Source organism: Penicillium bovifimosum, assembly GCF_028826915.1.
Source record: "Penicillium bovifimosum strain IBT 22155 chromosome Unknown utg000002l_segment0_segment0, whole genome shotgun sequence".
Classification (NCBI taxonomy): domain Eukaryota; kingdom Fungi; phylum Ascomycota; class Eurotiomycetes; order Eurotiales; family Aspergillaceae; genus Penicillium; species Penicillium bovifimosum.
This window is the reverse complement of record NW_026622711.1, coordinates 327,870-342,874: the sequence shown is the minus strand read 5'-3', so window position 1 is coordinate 342,874 and position 15,005 is coordinate 327,870. Positions and strand designations below refer to the sequence as shown.

Sequence of the window (15,005 nt, the reverse complement as noted above, 5' to 3'; positions counted from 1 at the left end):
CCTACTATGAGAAACAACTACCTACTCCTGCGGAGTAGCGTCCTGGGGCTTTTTCTGGTCAACAACGACCTTGGCACCCGGGAAGCGGGAACCCCTGTCCTTGACCTTCTTCATCTTCTTCTCCACAACTGGGGGCGGGTAGGCCTTCGCAGTGATCTCCTTCCATTCTTCAGAGGCTTCGTACGCCGCGTGAATGGGCGCCATGAGGGTGGTAAGACCGGCTGTCACAGCAGGCTTCAGGAGTTGTGGCGTTAACTGGGAGACATTGAAATTAGTTTGTTGGCCACAAAGATTGATATAAGAAGGGGATACACACAATGTCGTTCTGATAATCTTCTTTGAGTTGCTTGATATCGGTATAGATCAATGGTTCCTGATCTCTGCGCTCAACTCGGAATTCCTTATTCCCCCGGAGGGCAGCTGCGGGTAGAAGGATGAATTCTACCAATGCGATGACTCCATTGGCCTCGATAACCCGAGGGGCTGCTTCCGCTTTGCGGATCTTCTTCGAGATACTCTCGGGTGAGTCGAGAAGGTCGATCTTGCTATCTATTTGATATTAGTATTACCACTGGTAGCAAAGTGTGGGTAAGCAACAAATTACCCTGAATGCTGGAGCTCATCTTGCCCCCAGAAAGCCCAGCAATCATGGGGTTGATTATGTGTGCGCGCTAGATGTGAGATATTAGCATGTCAACTATGAGATGATTCATGCACGGTGCACCCATACCTTGCGGTAGCCAAGTTTAGGTAGCCATTCGGTGGCAGCAACGAAAAGTTTCCTCTTCACATCGTCAGCATTCATTCAACGTAGCATTGGGTTGGTAGAGTCAGTCCGTACTTGATCCATTCCGCCGAGTTGGCAATCAACCTCGAGGTGCTCTTCGTCAAGTACTTGCAGCACTGAGTACAAGAGGCCACTCAAGGGAGCATTGTCAGACTGCTTCACGATCTCTGCGCTGGCCTTTTTGGCATCTGATTCGGAGATCAAGCTCGACAAACGGTATACGTCCATGACATATTCGGGGCTCTTCTGGTAAGAGCTGCCGAGAACGAACTCGAGTTTTTCAGTAGAAATACCCACTGATTCGAGGATTGCGGTGATAATCTTTCTGTAATACTGCGCGCGACTCTCGACAAGCTCAAGCGGCGCCTTCAAGTTATCGAGGAAGCCATGGATGTCGGCGAGGAGGACCTTGACGTCGCACCCAGCAGCAAGCAATTGCGCGATCTTGAGGGCAGGGACGAAGTATCCTGTGTGGGGTCTGCCAGTTGTCGCAGTTCCTGATAAACAACCAAATTGTTAGTTACCCCATCCAGAGATGTGTCACAGAACTGACTCACCCCAGTAGACTCGGGGATTGCGGCCTTCGGCAAGAATGCCTTGAATCACCTCAGGGTTCAAGAATTCGGCGAGGTTGTCGCCAATAAGGTCGAACCGGGCCTGTGCTGTCGGATCCAAGGTGACTGCCATTGTGAGTGGAATTTGAGACTTGTGAGAGAGACACAGGCCAAAAGGTGGGATGGTGGCATGGAGGGATTTTGGATGTGGGTCCCAATGGAACAACAGTTGATCCGGCTGATAAGACAAGTGCGATATACATGGGCGGTCAGAGCGGCAGAACTCCATAAGAGTGAGACAGGGGCAAGAAGATCTCGCAACATGATGTGAATGCATTAAAGTTTCAGGATGATCTCGTATTCCGCACTAATCTGCCAAGTATGAAACTTTACGACATAAATCAATCCGGTGTGAGTCAGAGAACCCGATAATCTCGACAAGTCAACCGCCAACGGCACCGCTTTCAACTGCCCAGTGTCACTCGACGTGATCATAAGATCGAGGCCCCCCGTAAACCTTGGAACTGACTATATAGCTACAACTACGCAGTATATTGATGTCGATCGGTCCGACCCCTGTTGTGGATGTCTTGGTGTTTTAGGCAGCGACACTTCGATCGGTAAATAGTGAGGGGAACGCTCCTCTTTTCCCAATACAACTCCGTTTTGCTTCCCTACTCCTCTACAGCCCCAGTACTCAGTAGGCTTGTAGTCTCCGCGACCGCAAATGTCATGGAGTCGCCAAACACTCCTCTAGAAGAGGAATCGAACCTTCGAGATAAGGAGGACAAGGAGGCAAGCTCTCCTACTTTCGGAAATTATTTGGTACTATCCCAGAATCTCCACGAGTTTCATATCTACTGATGCTCTATCCAGAGGATTCTCTCCTACGGTACTAGAAATGGTCGGGTTTTCCTCGTCATCCTGGGCTTGGTATGCGCCATGGGATCCGGAGTGGTACGTCTCAAAGCCATACTACTTTCTCTGTATTGATGATTGACAACTCTCAGGCTCTGCCATTAATGAACATTGTCTTTGGAAAACTTGTCGGTGATTTCAATCAATATTTCGTCCCAGGTGCTGCCCCCAGCGAGGAGACATTTAAAGCCTCGATCAACCAAAACAGGTATGTCCCATCCATAATGGTAGTGTCATTTTGGCTAGGAAACTAAAGCTTCTAATTGAAGTCTCTATATTGTATACCTGTTCATTGGCAAATTTGTGTTGACATACATTTCTATGGTAAGCCATGCCTCAGTGGACCGTCGGATAGTCGCTGAACACCGTCCAGATCTGCTTTCGGGCCCTCAGCCTATATGCATCCGCTGCATTGCGTCTTGAATATACCACTGCGCTTTTTGCGCAACCGATAGGTCGACTGGATGAAATCTCTGTTGGGACAATAACAAATTCAATTACGGGGTTATCGAATACAATTCAGCAAAGTGTGTCAGACCGGCTGGCTATCCTGTTTCAGTCTCTCGCACTGCTTGTTTCCGCTTACGCCATTGCCTTCAAATACTCATGGGCACTCACATTGGTGGTCAGTGCGGCGATCCTGTTCGTGCTGATCAGTTTTAGCATGACAGTACCATTCCTGGTGAAGATACAGCGGAACGTCGACAAGGCTGATAACCATCATGCAACTGTTGCAGGTGACGTCTTTAGCTCTATCCGAACAGTTTTCTCGTTGGGTGCAGAGGATCCATTGACCAAGAAATACGCCCGTTTAGTTGATGACGCCAAAAGGGAAGGCTTGCGGATGTCCCCCGTCACTGGTATCCACTTGGGGCTTCTTTTCTTTGCGATGTATGTGAGCTTCGCATTGGCGTTTTGGTTTGGATTGAAGCTCTACCGTGAGGGTCACATCGCCAATATCAACACGGTCATCACGTATGTTAAGATTCCGCTCAATGGCATCTCACAAGCCCTTTTTGACCATCATGCAGGGTCTTCTTCTCCGTGCTCCTCGTGGTAACAGTTTTGGGGGGTATCGCTTCACCCCTCATGGCCATTACCAAAGCAATCAGTGCATCAGGGGCATTTTTCAGCATCATTGACTCGGAGAAGATCTCCACAGCTGGGCTCAGGGACCAGGATGCGCTCTGTAGTGCCGATATCATATTTCGTGATGTTACCTTCGCCTATCCAAAACGGCCAGGTGTATACGCTCTGAATGGATTCAACGCCACAATCAAGAATGGAAAAACAACAGCACTAGTTGGGCCGTCAGGGTCCGGAAAGAGCACTGTGGTTGCGTTGCTTGAGAGATGGTATGAACTGCTTGATGAATCACCGTCAGATTCCACAGGGAAACTCCACTCGGGAGAAATTACTATGGACAATCGCCGCATTCATGAATTAGACCTGAAATGGTGGAGATCCCAGATCGGATTAGTTCAACAAGAGCCGTTTCTCTTCAATGACTCGATTCACAATAACGTTGCGTTTGGGCTGATTGGGTCGAAATGGGAAAATGAACCGGAGGCTGTGAAAGTGGGACTGGTGGTAGAAGCGTGCAGGGAGGCCTTTGCAGATGAGTTTATCACACGGCTTCCTCAGGTAAATTATCATTCTTGATAGTGTTGGAACTGTGCTAACATCATCATGTGCAGGGCTATTCAACGGTCGTTGGTGAGGGCGGGATTACCTTAAGCGGAGGACAACGCCAACGACTTGCTATCGCACGGAGCATTGTCGGGCAACCCTCCATTCTGATCTTCGACGAAGCCACAAGTTCTATCGACGTCCGCGCTGAAAAAATTGTTCAAGCTGCTCTCGACCGTATATCGAAGCATCGAACCACAGTTATAATTGCACATCGCCTCTCTACTGTGCGCCGAGCAGACAACATCATTGTTATGAAAGATGGTGTGAACATGGAACAAGGGACACATGAAGACCTCATAAGCAGAGGAGGGATATATCATGGAATGGTTGGCGCGCAACAACTTGAACCGCTTCAAGCTCTCGACAACGACGATGAATGGGATGGCGTGATCCTCCCGAAGGAGGAGATTGAGCCGCAAGAATACTCGATCCACAAGATTGAAGATGAAGAACAAGATCTGCAAGCTAGCCGCAAGCCGAAGGAAGTTGGCTTCTTTCATTCATTCGGCGTCGTCGCTCATGATCATCGGAAGCATTGGATTTTGTACACTTTGATCATCCTCGGGGCTGCCGGAGCTGGCTGTAAGTACCTATTTTAGACCCTTGTTGTGCACTCTGAACTGACAAAGTCTGTCAGCTGGATATGCGCTACAAAGCTGGCTCTTTGCACAGTTGATTCAGGTCTTCCAATTTACTGGACAGAAACTTGTTAATGCGGCTAATTTCTGGGCATTGATGTTCTTCATCCTGGCTCTTGCCATGGCGGCATTCTACTCCTTTTTGGGATGGACCTCAAACTCGGTCTCGCTGGTGGGTTCGGCTGCTGTGTCCGCTTGAGAATGGACCTCTAACATTGACTAGTCTGTCGCATCGACCTATCGCAAAGATTACTTTGTCAATATCGTCCGAGAGTCGGTTGCATATTTCGATCGGGAAGAGAACGCCTCCGGCAGCTTGGTATCCCGGTTGTCGACAGATCCAAGACAAATCCAAGAATTATTTGGCCCTACCGGTGTCTTCCCTCTGATATCTGTTTTCAATGTCATTGGATGTGTCATCATATCTTTCATCTTTGGCTGGAAGTTGGCAGCTGTTACGTTCTTTGCCGCCATGCCGTTTCTCTTCCTTTCTGCCTTCATGCGTATCCGCTACGAGGTCATGTTTGAATCTTTGAATGCAGAAGTGTACAAAGATAGTTCGCAGTTTGCAGCCGAAGCAATACGTGGATTCAGAACGGTCACCTCCTTGACCATGGAGGATCACATTATTACGCGTTATTCGGATTTATTACAGCAGCAACGGGAAAAAGCACTTCGAAAAGCTTGGTATGCGACGCTTGTCTTCTCGTTTTCAGATAGTGTGGAACTGTGTGCAATGGCTCTCACCTTTTGGTACGGTGGGCAACTGCTGGCATCTCGTGAATACGATACTACCGCATTCTTTGTGGTATATGTTGCTATTATCCAAGGCGGGCAGTCAGCAGGGCAGTTCTTCAGCTTTGGTCCCAACATCGCGCAGGCTAAGACCTCGATGAGTCGCATTCTGAGTGCTCGAGCGACGGCCAACGCCAAAGTGGAAAATACCACGACAGGGCCGCTTTTCTCTCCTGAGCAGAAGCACGCCGCTGATATCGAATTTCGAGACGTCACTTTCAAATATCCTTCTCGAAACGTCGCGGCATTTTCCAACCTCAGCGTATCGATCCCGAGGGGTCAATTTGTCGCCTTTGTTGGACCCTCTGGCGCTGGCAAGTCCACAGTCATCTCGTTACTTGAAAGGTTCTACGACGCTACCCACGGTTCCATCTTATTCAACGGACGGGATATCCGCTCTATTGAACTCTCCTCCTACCGAAGATGCATTTCCCTTGTCGCTCAGGAGCCGAGACTGTTCGATGGCAGCATCCAAGACAATCTACTCCTAGGTCTTGAATCGACGGACGACGAGGTCACACACGAACAGATGGTGCAAGCATGCCAAGACGCCGAAATCCACGATTTCATCCTATCTCTACCTAGCGGCTACCTCACGAATCTCGGCGTCAGCGCGCAAACATCGCTCAGTGGCGGCCAGAAACAGCGCCTGTGCATTGCACGGGCTCTAATCAGGAGGCCATTGGTTCTTCTTTTGGATGAGGCGACGTCCAGTCTGGACTCTCAGTCTGAGAAGCTCATCCAGGAGGCGATGGAGCGCCTAGCTGTGAAACGCAATATGACTATCATCGCGGTCGCGCACAGACTAGCCACTATCCAAAAGGCAGATAGCATCTTTGTCTTCGGGGAAAGTGTATCACATCGCGGGTCGGAGATATTGGAAAGGGGGACGCATCGCGAGTTGCTTCGAAACAAGGGACCTTACTGGCAAATGGTATGTTTACATTCAAGATAGCAATGGGTTGAGAGTAAAAGCTTACCAGGGAACAGTGCCAGGCACAGACTTTGGAGATGTAGGCTCTTCAAACGTCGAAAACATTGGATCAATTAGTCCATGTGCTACACGGCCGTGGGCCCGTGGCCTCCCTCCTACCTGCCTCCCGAGAGTCCCGACATCGTATACGGAAGGACATTCGTCATTCATTGACCGTGGTCATCACGTCGTGATCCTTGAGTATAGTAGAATGTGATTTATGAATATCCTCCCCTCTCCCCCAATAGTGCGGCCCAAAAACAGAACACGCGTGGTTTGGAAGGCGTCACGATGTCACATGACCTTTGTTTGCTGTCTCTGGCAGAATTCTACACACCGCCTCTCTACTCTCTTGTCAAGTCAATTCCCCACTCCTACACTCTCCCCTTTTTCCTCGGTGCGCCTTGTACTCTTTGTAAATATACGAGACCTCTCAATCTTACTTTTTGGGACTTTATATGTGCCTCTTACATCAAATTCCACTAGTCAGATTTGAAAAGCTTCTCGAACTCGCATGAACTTCTTTCGCCAGCTATTCACAACTAGAATTGAGTATTCTGGGAACTGAGTGGCTGCAATAGAAAAGGTAGCTGAACGATATCATAACGCGTCTTCGCCATTTTCTTTTCAGTCGCAATAAGGCGGTCTGCACCCTGTACAAGTCGGAGAAGGCGAGCCTCCAGAGATGATTGATTTGTGATCGCCCTTCGCGAAGCGATCTCTGGACTGGTCAGAAATTGCAAGTTCACCGGGTCGCTTGAAATGACCACAACCAAGGTATCCATCACCGGCTTTGCTTTGGAGATATTGCGCGGCCATTTGACCTTGAGTCCCTCAAGTCTAGCCTTACTACCGCCGATTGTGTGACTCCACCCCGGGGGCAGGTCGATCCCATCTGGGTTTTCGGTCACTGGATTGATCTGACCATTCACCTCCACTTCAAAAACAGACACGAACAAACTGCCATACGCGTCATGGTTTTTGAGGGTGATGAAGATGTTGGAGTTTTCAGTGATTGAATCCTCTCCAGTGGGATTGATGATTCTTCCGTGACGCCCCTCGTCCACTAACCCAAGCTCGATTTGAAGATCATGCCGCAAATGTTCCTCTGAGCTATCAGAGGTGTCGACAAGGAAGTGTTGCGCGCGAGCAATTCGATCTGCAACCTCAACGGCTGCTTTGTACATAGCAGATGTGGGATCCTTGCCATAGAACCGCTGTGAGAAGACTTCCACTCCATACTTGTTGGTCACAGTGAGTTTGCCGCCTTGTTGGTTAATGTTCACTAGAGGACATGTCTCGTTATCGTAGCTGCACCTGATGAGCTTGGATTGCTCAACATGCTTCTGAAGTGCGGCAATGTCTGCTGGAACGGAGACTGGCCATTTGTAGAGAGCTTCTTCGGCGAGAAACGCCAGTGCCCCTCCACAAGGAAATTGACAGCTCCCGTTCTTCCAAGTAAGTGTTGCGACAGCGTCAAACCCGCTGGCATCTATGACTGTAGCAGTGGCGATTTGGGATTGCGAATTGACAACTTCCGATCCAGGCGGCATAACTGTATAGATGTTTTTCTCCCGGACCCCTGCAATCCTGCCAGCTTTGATTATAGCTTTATCGTGGCCATCTTGCTTGATGAAAAGAGAAGTAGAGTCCCGGCCATCCAAAGAAAACAGAAAGCGGGTGTGCGGTCCTTCTACTCGCGGATGCTGCTGTGGAAAGGATGTATTGACTAGTTCCTGTACACGAAGCATCACTGTTTTCCAAGAGATGTGGTCATCATCTGTTTCTTCAATCACGCGAACGAGGGCCTCAGTCAATGCGCCAACTGGCATCCCCCAATCATTTTCATATTCATACGCGCTTTCCCAAGGTGCCGCGGCGGCAATTCGCACTGCGTGAGGATTATCTCCCAGGTGTGTGCGTTCTCGAAGCAATCCCTTCTCTTGTAGCGACTGAATATAGAGGGCGATATTATGATAAAGAGTTGTAGGGAGGTTCTTTCGTCTGGATGTGTTGACATAGCGAGAGTCGCGCACCATGCGACCGGAATGACAACAATCCAAGATGACGGTGACGTTTTGCGTTTTGTTTGTGGTATCAAGCAGCCACTGAGACAGCTCCTCTTCTGAAATTCCATGGAACTCTCCGGGGACCTCCTTATAATCTATTGGGACAATGTACTGGAGCCGCCGTGGCTGACTAGAATCCTGTTGGTCTGCACTCTTTACCGACAAAGCTTCTCCACCATGCCCTGAATAGTATATCACAACTGTATCATCAGGTGAGATCTGGGATATGAGATCGTGCCAAGCAGAACGAATACCATCGCGAGTTGCTGCTGAACCACAACACTGAGAGATTTGGAACCCCCGCTTGTGCAGGACTCTGGAGATCATCTCAACGTCGTTCTCTGGCCCCTCGAGTTCCCCATATGGGCTTGCAATAAGCAGCGCGCACTTGGTTGGGGGCATAATGGATATTATGGTGGATGAGAAAGAATTCCGATAGATTCAATGGAGAAGCCAGATATTGGACATCAAGTACCAGCAGCCGAACCACTCTCCTTTCATAGTAGCTGGCATCAATTGGGATAACATTAACAGAATTTCGTAAATATCAGTTTCTCAAGACGCAACTTTTCTCAGTGGCTTGAAGTCCGGCAAATAACGTGCTAAGAATACGCGAAAGCTAGTCTCAAAGGGGCAGGAGTCCGAGAAGGTATTGACCAGTTAGCGTTTTGTCAAACCATGACGGGGATCGGCCCGAACCTTACCAATCACTTATGGTCTCGAGCTGAGCGTTCTGTTTTATTTTGTAAGTATTATCACCGCTGAGTGTTATGCCAGGTCTCTGTGGACTAGAAATGCTCTCCGATTAGGGTAATGAGGACGGGACAGGGTGTGATAGACACCCGCCGGCCACGTCAATAGCCGATGTACATGTACGCATTATCGTGAAAGACCCGTACTTTGACCTGCAGCATCTCCCGCCTATCATGGATTGTGGAGGTTGCTGCGCCCCTCTTCGTAAAGTGTCATAACTACATACTGCTCACGCAGGTACCCTTCTCGCACTGCTCTCTCTTTCGCAGTTCGACCTACTAGATCATGGCCCAACCCATGGGTCAAATTTCTTCTGTGGACAACAGTACTAGCACAGACACTGATATTAACGCAGAATCTCACACCATTCCTGCTGTTGATCTCCCAGACCCGGACAGGCTGGCGTACCTGACGGAGGTAATAGATCTACCCCGCCATCCTCCTCGGAGGGAGCCCACTGCGAAGGTAAGAAACTCAATTGCTTTCTCTATCCTTGCCCCAATGTTTATCTTTACCGCAAGGGAATTATTGGCGCAGCAGTGCGTACCCTCAAAAATATACCCCCTTGTGTCTGGGTCGTCAATCACCATTCGGAAGAAATAACGGTTGTCGTCTCAAAATACAAACCAGACCGTCTCCTAACGGGCCTGGGACTAACGGCCTCACCCACTGCAGTGGGGTTGAGCTTTGAGACCACGGTATAGTATACTACTATGGTGCTCCAGGTTATGGTGACTACGTAGGCTAACTGTGCAAAGGCGTTCGTCGGGCCAGCTTCGCGGAAAACACTTGCAGCTCGAGACCAGGGCCGTGAAAGAAGCACGGCTGTTTTCCCATTATGGACCCGCCAAGATGGATTCGGTGTAATCAGCATATACAAAGGGGCCGAGCAAATATTGTATATCGAAAATGATAGGGTGCCGCTGGGAGCGACGGTTCATTTTGAGGATAAGCCAGATTTGCGCATCGTGAAGCACAAGTAACAGCGAACTATTCTATGTGTGCTGCCTTCTTTTCTTTTCCTTTTGTCGCCCAATGCCCAGCCAATAATTACAGCCACAAGTGCGGTAGTCTCGGCCAGCCACTCTAGTAATATACCTGTACCGCCCTATCCGACGGATACGTGGAACGATTGGAATGGAACCTAGAGCTGTGGATGAACTCAGGTACTTCGAGGTATTTTGGCCCCATAATGCGTATTCGTAGGAGATCTCACCCGTATCGGTCCGAGGAAATCACGAAGTCCTTCAAACCCCTCGATAGTTATTCAATCAGTTTAACATGTTTGGCTACGTTTTCAGCGGCTATGTGAATTTCAAGGAATACTGCGTCTAATAAACTGAGAACATCAACAGGACAATAACATAGCACCATAGCACTGAAACAAAAGAAAACACTAGCAAACAAGGGTATGGATTTGCAGGAGTCTGCCCGTCTCGCTCAAGCAGACCTCGACGCTACCCCAGAGCACCACCCCGATCATGCATCTAGGTTGAATGACCTCGCAAACATTCTCTCAGCCCGCTATCATCAATTTGGGAATGTGGGCGATTTACATGAAGCAGTCCGGCTGGGACAAAGAGCCGTTGACGCTACCCTTGATGATGACCCCAACCTTGCACACTGGTTGAACGAACTCGCGGTGCACCTGATAACTCGATATCTTCGAACCGGGAATCTGGGTGATTTACAGGAGGCAGTAGGCCATATCCGGAAATCAGTCGATGCTACCCCAAGTACACATGCCGATCGAGCGTTACGGTTAAACAATCTCGCAAATGCTCTTTCAACTCGGTATGATCGAACCGAAGACATGGGAGACCTACAGGAGGCAATTCATCTCGCACAGTCAGCTATCGCCATCACCTCGGAAGATGACCCTGATCTAGCACACTGGTTAAATGAACTAGCGATGTATCTGAAAGCCCGATACCTTCGGACTGGAAACTTGGATGATTTGCAGGAGGCCATTCGCATTATTCAAAAATCTGTCGACATCACCCCACAAGGCCACCCCAGTCTACCAAATCGGCTACGAAATCTGGCAAGCAGCCTCTCCACCCGACATGGTCGTACTCGGAACGTGGAAGACTTAGAGGAAGCAATCCGGCTGGCCAAATTGGCTGTTGTTACTACCCCGGAGGATGATCCCGACCTACCGTCCCAGTTGAGCAATCTAGCAAACCATCTCTCAATTCGATATGATCGATCTGGAGATCTGAATGATCTAAATGAGGCTATCCGACTGTCCGAAAGAGCCATCGACGCTACCCCAGAAGAACACCCCGACCTAGCAACCCGGTTGGACAATTTAGCAACCCATCTCTCGGCCCGATACGATCAAACTGGAAGGGTGAAGGACTTACAAAAGGCAATTCGGTTGGCCAAATCTGCCGTCAAAGCTACCCCAAAGGACCACCCTGAGCTCGCAGACCGGCTGGGTAGTTTGGCGAACCATCTTTCAACCCGATACGATCGATTTGGAAAATCGAATGATTTAGAGGAGACCCTCCGCCTAGCCCAGAGATCAGTCGATCTCACCCCGGAAGACCACCCTGATCTAGCATCCCGATTGAACAATCTAGGAATTCATTTCTCAGACCGATATGATCGGACTGGAGATTTGAATGATCTACAGCAGGCACTTCGTTTGGCTCAAAGAGCCGTCTACGCTACTCCAGACGGCTACCCCAGTAAAGCAATTCGATCACTTAATCTAGCGAGCAATCTTTCGACCCGCTATGACCGGACTGGAAACCTGCATGATTTAGAAGAGGCAGTCCGCCTAGCACAAAAGGCCGTCGACGAAACTCCAGAGGATCAATTTGACCGAGCACACTGGCTGAATAGTCTGTCGATCTTTCTCTCCACCCGATATCATCGGGCAGGACACTTTGATGATCTCCAGGAGGCAGTGCGGCTCGCTAATATAGCCGTGGGCGCTACCCCAGGCGACCACCCCGATCTACCAAACCGGTTGATCAATCTGGCTAGCAATCTCTCAGCCCGATATGATCGACCTGAAGCCTCGGACCTGAATGATTTACAGCAGGCGATCCAGCTAACCCAAAGAGCCGTTGACATTACACCAGAAGACCATCCTGACTTGGCACATTGGTTAAATAATCTAGCCATTTATCTTTCAAAACGATACATTCGAACGGAACTCCTGGTTGATTTAGAGGAAGCAATCCGAGTCGCTCGAAAAGCCGTCGACAACACCCCAGAAGATCATCCCGATCGCGCACCCTGGTCGAATAATCTTGCTATCTGCCTTTCGATCCGATACCAACGTATGCATCGGCATATGGACAAAACCGCGGCTTTGAAGTACTTCGCACAAGCCCTCGATTCCTACAATGCAACACCACGGCATCGCATCGAAGCTGCACGTCGAGCGATCAATCTTCTTGTTCCGGATGGCGATTTTGATCAAGCTCAGGAGCTAGCGGGGAAAGCATTAAATCTTCTGCCTCTCGTATGCAGCCGGTACCTCTCCCGAGAAGACCAACAGTATGCAATTCAGCAAACGTCCGGCCTAGCCGCCGAAGCATCTTCTCTTCTCCTTCGAACAGACAATGATCCAGCTCGAGCTTTGGAGTACCTGGAGCATGGCCGAGGCCTCATTATTGGATACCTCATTGACAATAAGGGCGATATCTCAGACCTGTCCGCTCAGCATCCCCGCGAAGCAGAGGCGTTTGATCAGCTTCGCCACAAGGCCTTTAAGCCTGTTCGGCAAGAAGACCCGCTTGAGACTCGCCGACAGCTGTTACAAGAGCGTGAAGAGGCCATAACAGATTTAGAAACCTGCCTAGCGGATATTCGAAGACTAGCGGGATTCGATCGATTCCTGCTCCCCCCTTTTTCTAAGGCCTTACAGGTCCACGCCGCCGATGGTCCGATTGTGTTCGTGAATGTCACATCGATCGGTAGTGATGCCTTGATTGTTCTTCCCTCTGGAATCAGACATATTCCATTGCCCCATTTTGATGTATCGAAGGTCAACCAATACCGGTCCTGGGGGCTGACTCGTGGCCCGTCAAGATTGATCGAGCTGAGAGAGACGCAAGGGCCGAACACCGAGCTTCAACAGCTTTTACACATTTTGTGGTCGGACTGTGTTCGCTTGGTGCTCGAGGAGCTCGGATTTCTCTGTCCTGCATCCGATAGTGCACTTCCTCGCATATGGTGGATCGGCACGGGTCTTGCTGCCGCCCTTCCCTTCCATGCGGCCGGTGATCATTCGCCAGGCTCACTTGAGAATACCTTCAGTTGCGTTATTTCTTCATACACACCATCAATAAAAATGCTACAATTCGCAAGGGAAAGGTCACGCGTCATACTTGGTGCACAGTCGGTGTTGCTGGTCACAATGACGAGAACTCCCGGTCAAGATGATCTCCCTGGAGTAATGGCGGAGGCCCAAGCAATCCAGGAAGCAGTCACTATACCGCATCAAATGAAATTATTGATTCAGCCTAGTGCAGAGGAAGTTCTTCGGGGACTCCAAGATTGCAGTATCGCACATTTCGCGTGCCACGGATCGTCAGACATGGATGATCCCTCGAACAGTTTTCTGGCTCTTCAAGGGCAGTCTGACGAGGCCGCCGATCCTCTAACAGTCCGGAAAATTTCGGAGTCCCATATGAGGCAAGCTTGGCTTGCATACCTTTCTGCCTGCTCCACTGCGGAGAACAAAATATCTGAATTGGCAGATGAGGCCCTCCATCTTGCGAGCAGTTTTCAGGTCGCGGGTTTTGCACACACAGTCGGGTCAATGTGGTCATCTAATGACGATATCTGTGTGCAAGTAGCTGCCATTTTTTATCGTGAACTAATTACCAACAGTGGGTTGGCAGGGGGTAACAGGGCTGTCGCAATAGCGTTGCACACGGCGGTGATGAATGTACGTGAAGGAAATTGGGAAAGGCCATATCTTTGGTCCCAGTACATTCACTTTGGTGCCTGAATCATATATTGAATGCCGATGAGTCGCATAACTACTGTTTCTCCTTACAAAAGTCAACATGCACTGATCTAGAAGCTTGGTTGACAGTATAAAAGTTGGCTTCGTCTTGATCAATTTTCATTTGGAAAAGCAATAACGATCAATCTAGCAACCCTAATCATGAGAATTCCCTTCCCACCCTTTGCTGGGCCTCTTATCACCCCCCCAAATCTCTATGTATGTAAAACTATCTTAAAATCATATGGCCGGCTTATCGCAATGTCCCAGCTGTCCCAGCCATGGCATTGGTACCAGTTAGAGCCTTCATTCCCAATGAAGAAGTTGGATTGCGCTTCATTAAAGAAGTTCTTCAGCCAGAGTTCGGTGTCGTACCTACTTAGTCTAGAGCTGATCTTTTGGAAGAGCTCTGATGAAGCTGTTTCTTTGGAAGCCCGGAAAAGGAACACATTTTCCACCTGGAAAGTCTTGGTATATTGGTTAAACCCAGCTCCAGTTTGGACAAACACCTGTGCTAGAGGATGCTGAACAGTGCAGAGATGCGAAAACGTTCCACCCCGATAAAATGAATGTCTTAAAGTCTCTCGTTTAGATCGAAAGTACTCAATTGGATGTTGTTTTTGGTGAAATGTGATACTGGAGCATGGACAAATGTCAACTTTGTCATCGTGTTGGGTGTCGCACCAAGCATTAAATTCGGATATAGCGGGCTTTGGGCCACATGTCCACCGAAATTTGAGAAACTGCCATCGAGAGGCCCGGTGAAGATTTTGACATCTATTGCAGTATTCCCAGCGCTCGTTTTGAAGGCGACGAAGTAGCAACGTCCTAGGCAATGTTGATAGGACACATATTCC

General features: G+C 49.3%; 5 protein-coding genes across 5 annotated transcripts; 3 read left to right on the top strand and 2 right to left on the bottom strand.

Moving 5' to 3' along the window:
• Window positions 1-21: 21 nt before the first annotated feature.
• On the bottom strand, window positions 22-1,474 carry N7515_001319 (tyrosine--tRNA ligase TYS1; the record flags this gene model as incomplete). Its single annotated transcript, XM_056662063.1, has 6 exons — window positions 22-255; window positions 317-549; window positions 605-671; window positions 731-784; window positions 842-1,284; window positions 1,345-1,474. The coding sequence occupies 6 exons, from the start codon at window positions 1,472-1,474 to the stop codon at window positions 22-24; spliced, it is 1,161 nt and encodes a 386-aa protein (XP_056524176.1).
• A 248-nt stretch (window positions 1,475-1,722) lies between these two features.
• N7515_001318 (ABC transporter B family protein) lies at window positions 1,723-6,401 on the top strand (the record flags this gene model as incomplete). Its single annotated transcript, XM_056662062.1, has 12 exons — window positions 1,723-1,752; window positions 1,892-1,961; window positions 2,030-2,166; window positions 2,218-2,298; window positions 2,352-2,467; window positions 2,529-2,583; window positions 2,633-3,234; window positions 3,291-3,903; window positions 3,957-4,533; window positions 4,589-4,761; window positions 4,813-6,318; window positions 6,375-6,401. The coding sequence occupies 12 exons, from the start codon at window positions 1,723-1,725 to the stop codon at window positions 6,399-6,401; spliced, it is 3,987 nt and encodes a 1,328-aa protein (XP_056524175.1).
• Window positions 6,402-6,899: 498 nt separating this feature from the next.
• N7515_001317 (caspase family protein) lies at window positions 6,900-8,828 on the bottom strand (the record flags this gene model as incomplete). The annotated part of the gene is made up of 1 exon (XM_056662061.1): window positions 6,900-8,828. One exon carries the CDS (start codon window positions 8,826-8,828, stop codon window positions 6,900-6,902), a length of 1,929 nt encoding a protein of 642 aa, XP_056524174.1.
• A 636-nt stretch (window positions 8,829-9,464) lies between these two features.
• N7515_001316 (uncharacterized protein) lies at window positions 9,465-10,162 on the top strand (the record flags this gene model as incomplete). Its single annotated transcript, XM_056662060.1, has 2 exons — window positions 9,465-9,644; window positions 9,938-10,162. 2 exons carry the CDS (start codon window positions 9,465-9,467, stop codon window positions 10,160-10,162), a joined length of 405 nt encoding a protein of 134 aa, XP_056524173.1.
• Window positions 10,163-10,590: 428 nt separating this feature from the next.
• On the top strand, window positions 10,591-14,151 carry N7515_001315 (Tetratricopeptide-like helical; the record flags this gene model as incomplete). Its single annotated transcript, XM_056662059.1, has 1 exon — window positions 10,591-14,151. The coding sequence occupies one exon, from the start codon at window positions 10,591-10,593 to the stop codon at window positions 14,149-14,151; it is 3,561 nt and encodes a 1,186-aa protein (XP_056524172.1).
• Window positions 14,152-15,005: the final 854 nt, after the last annotated feature.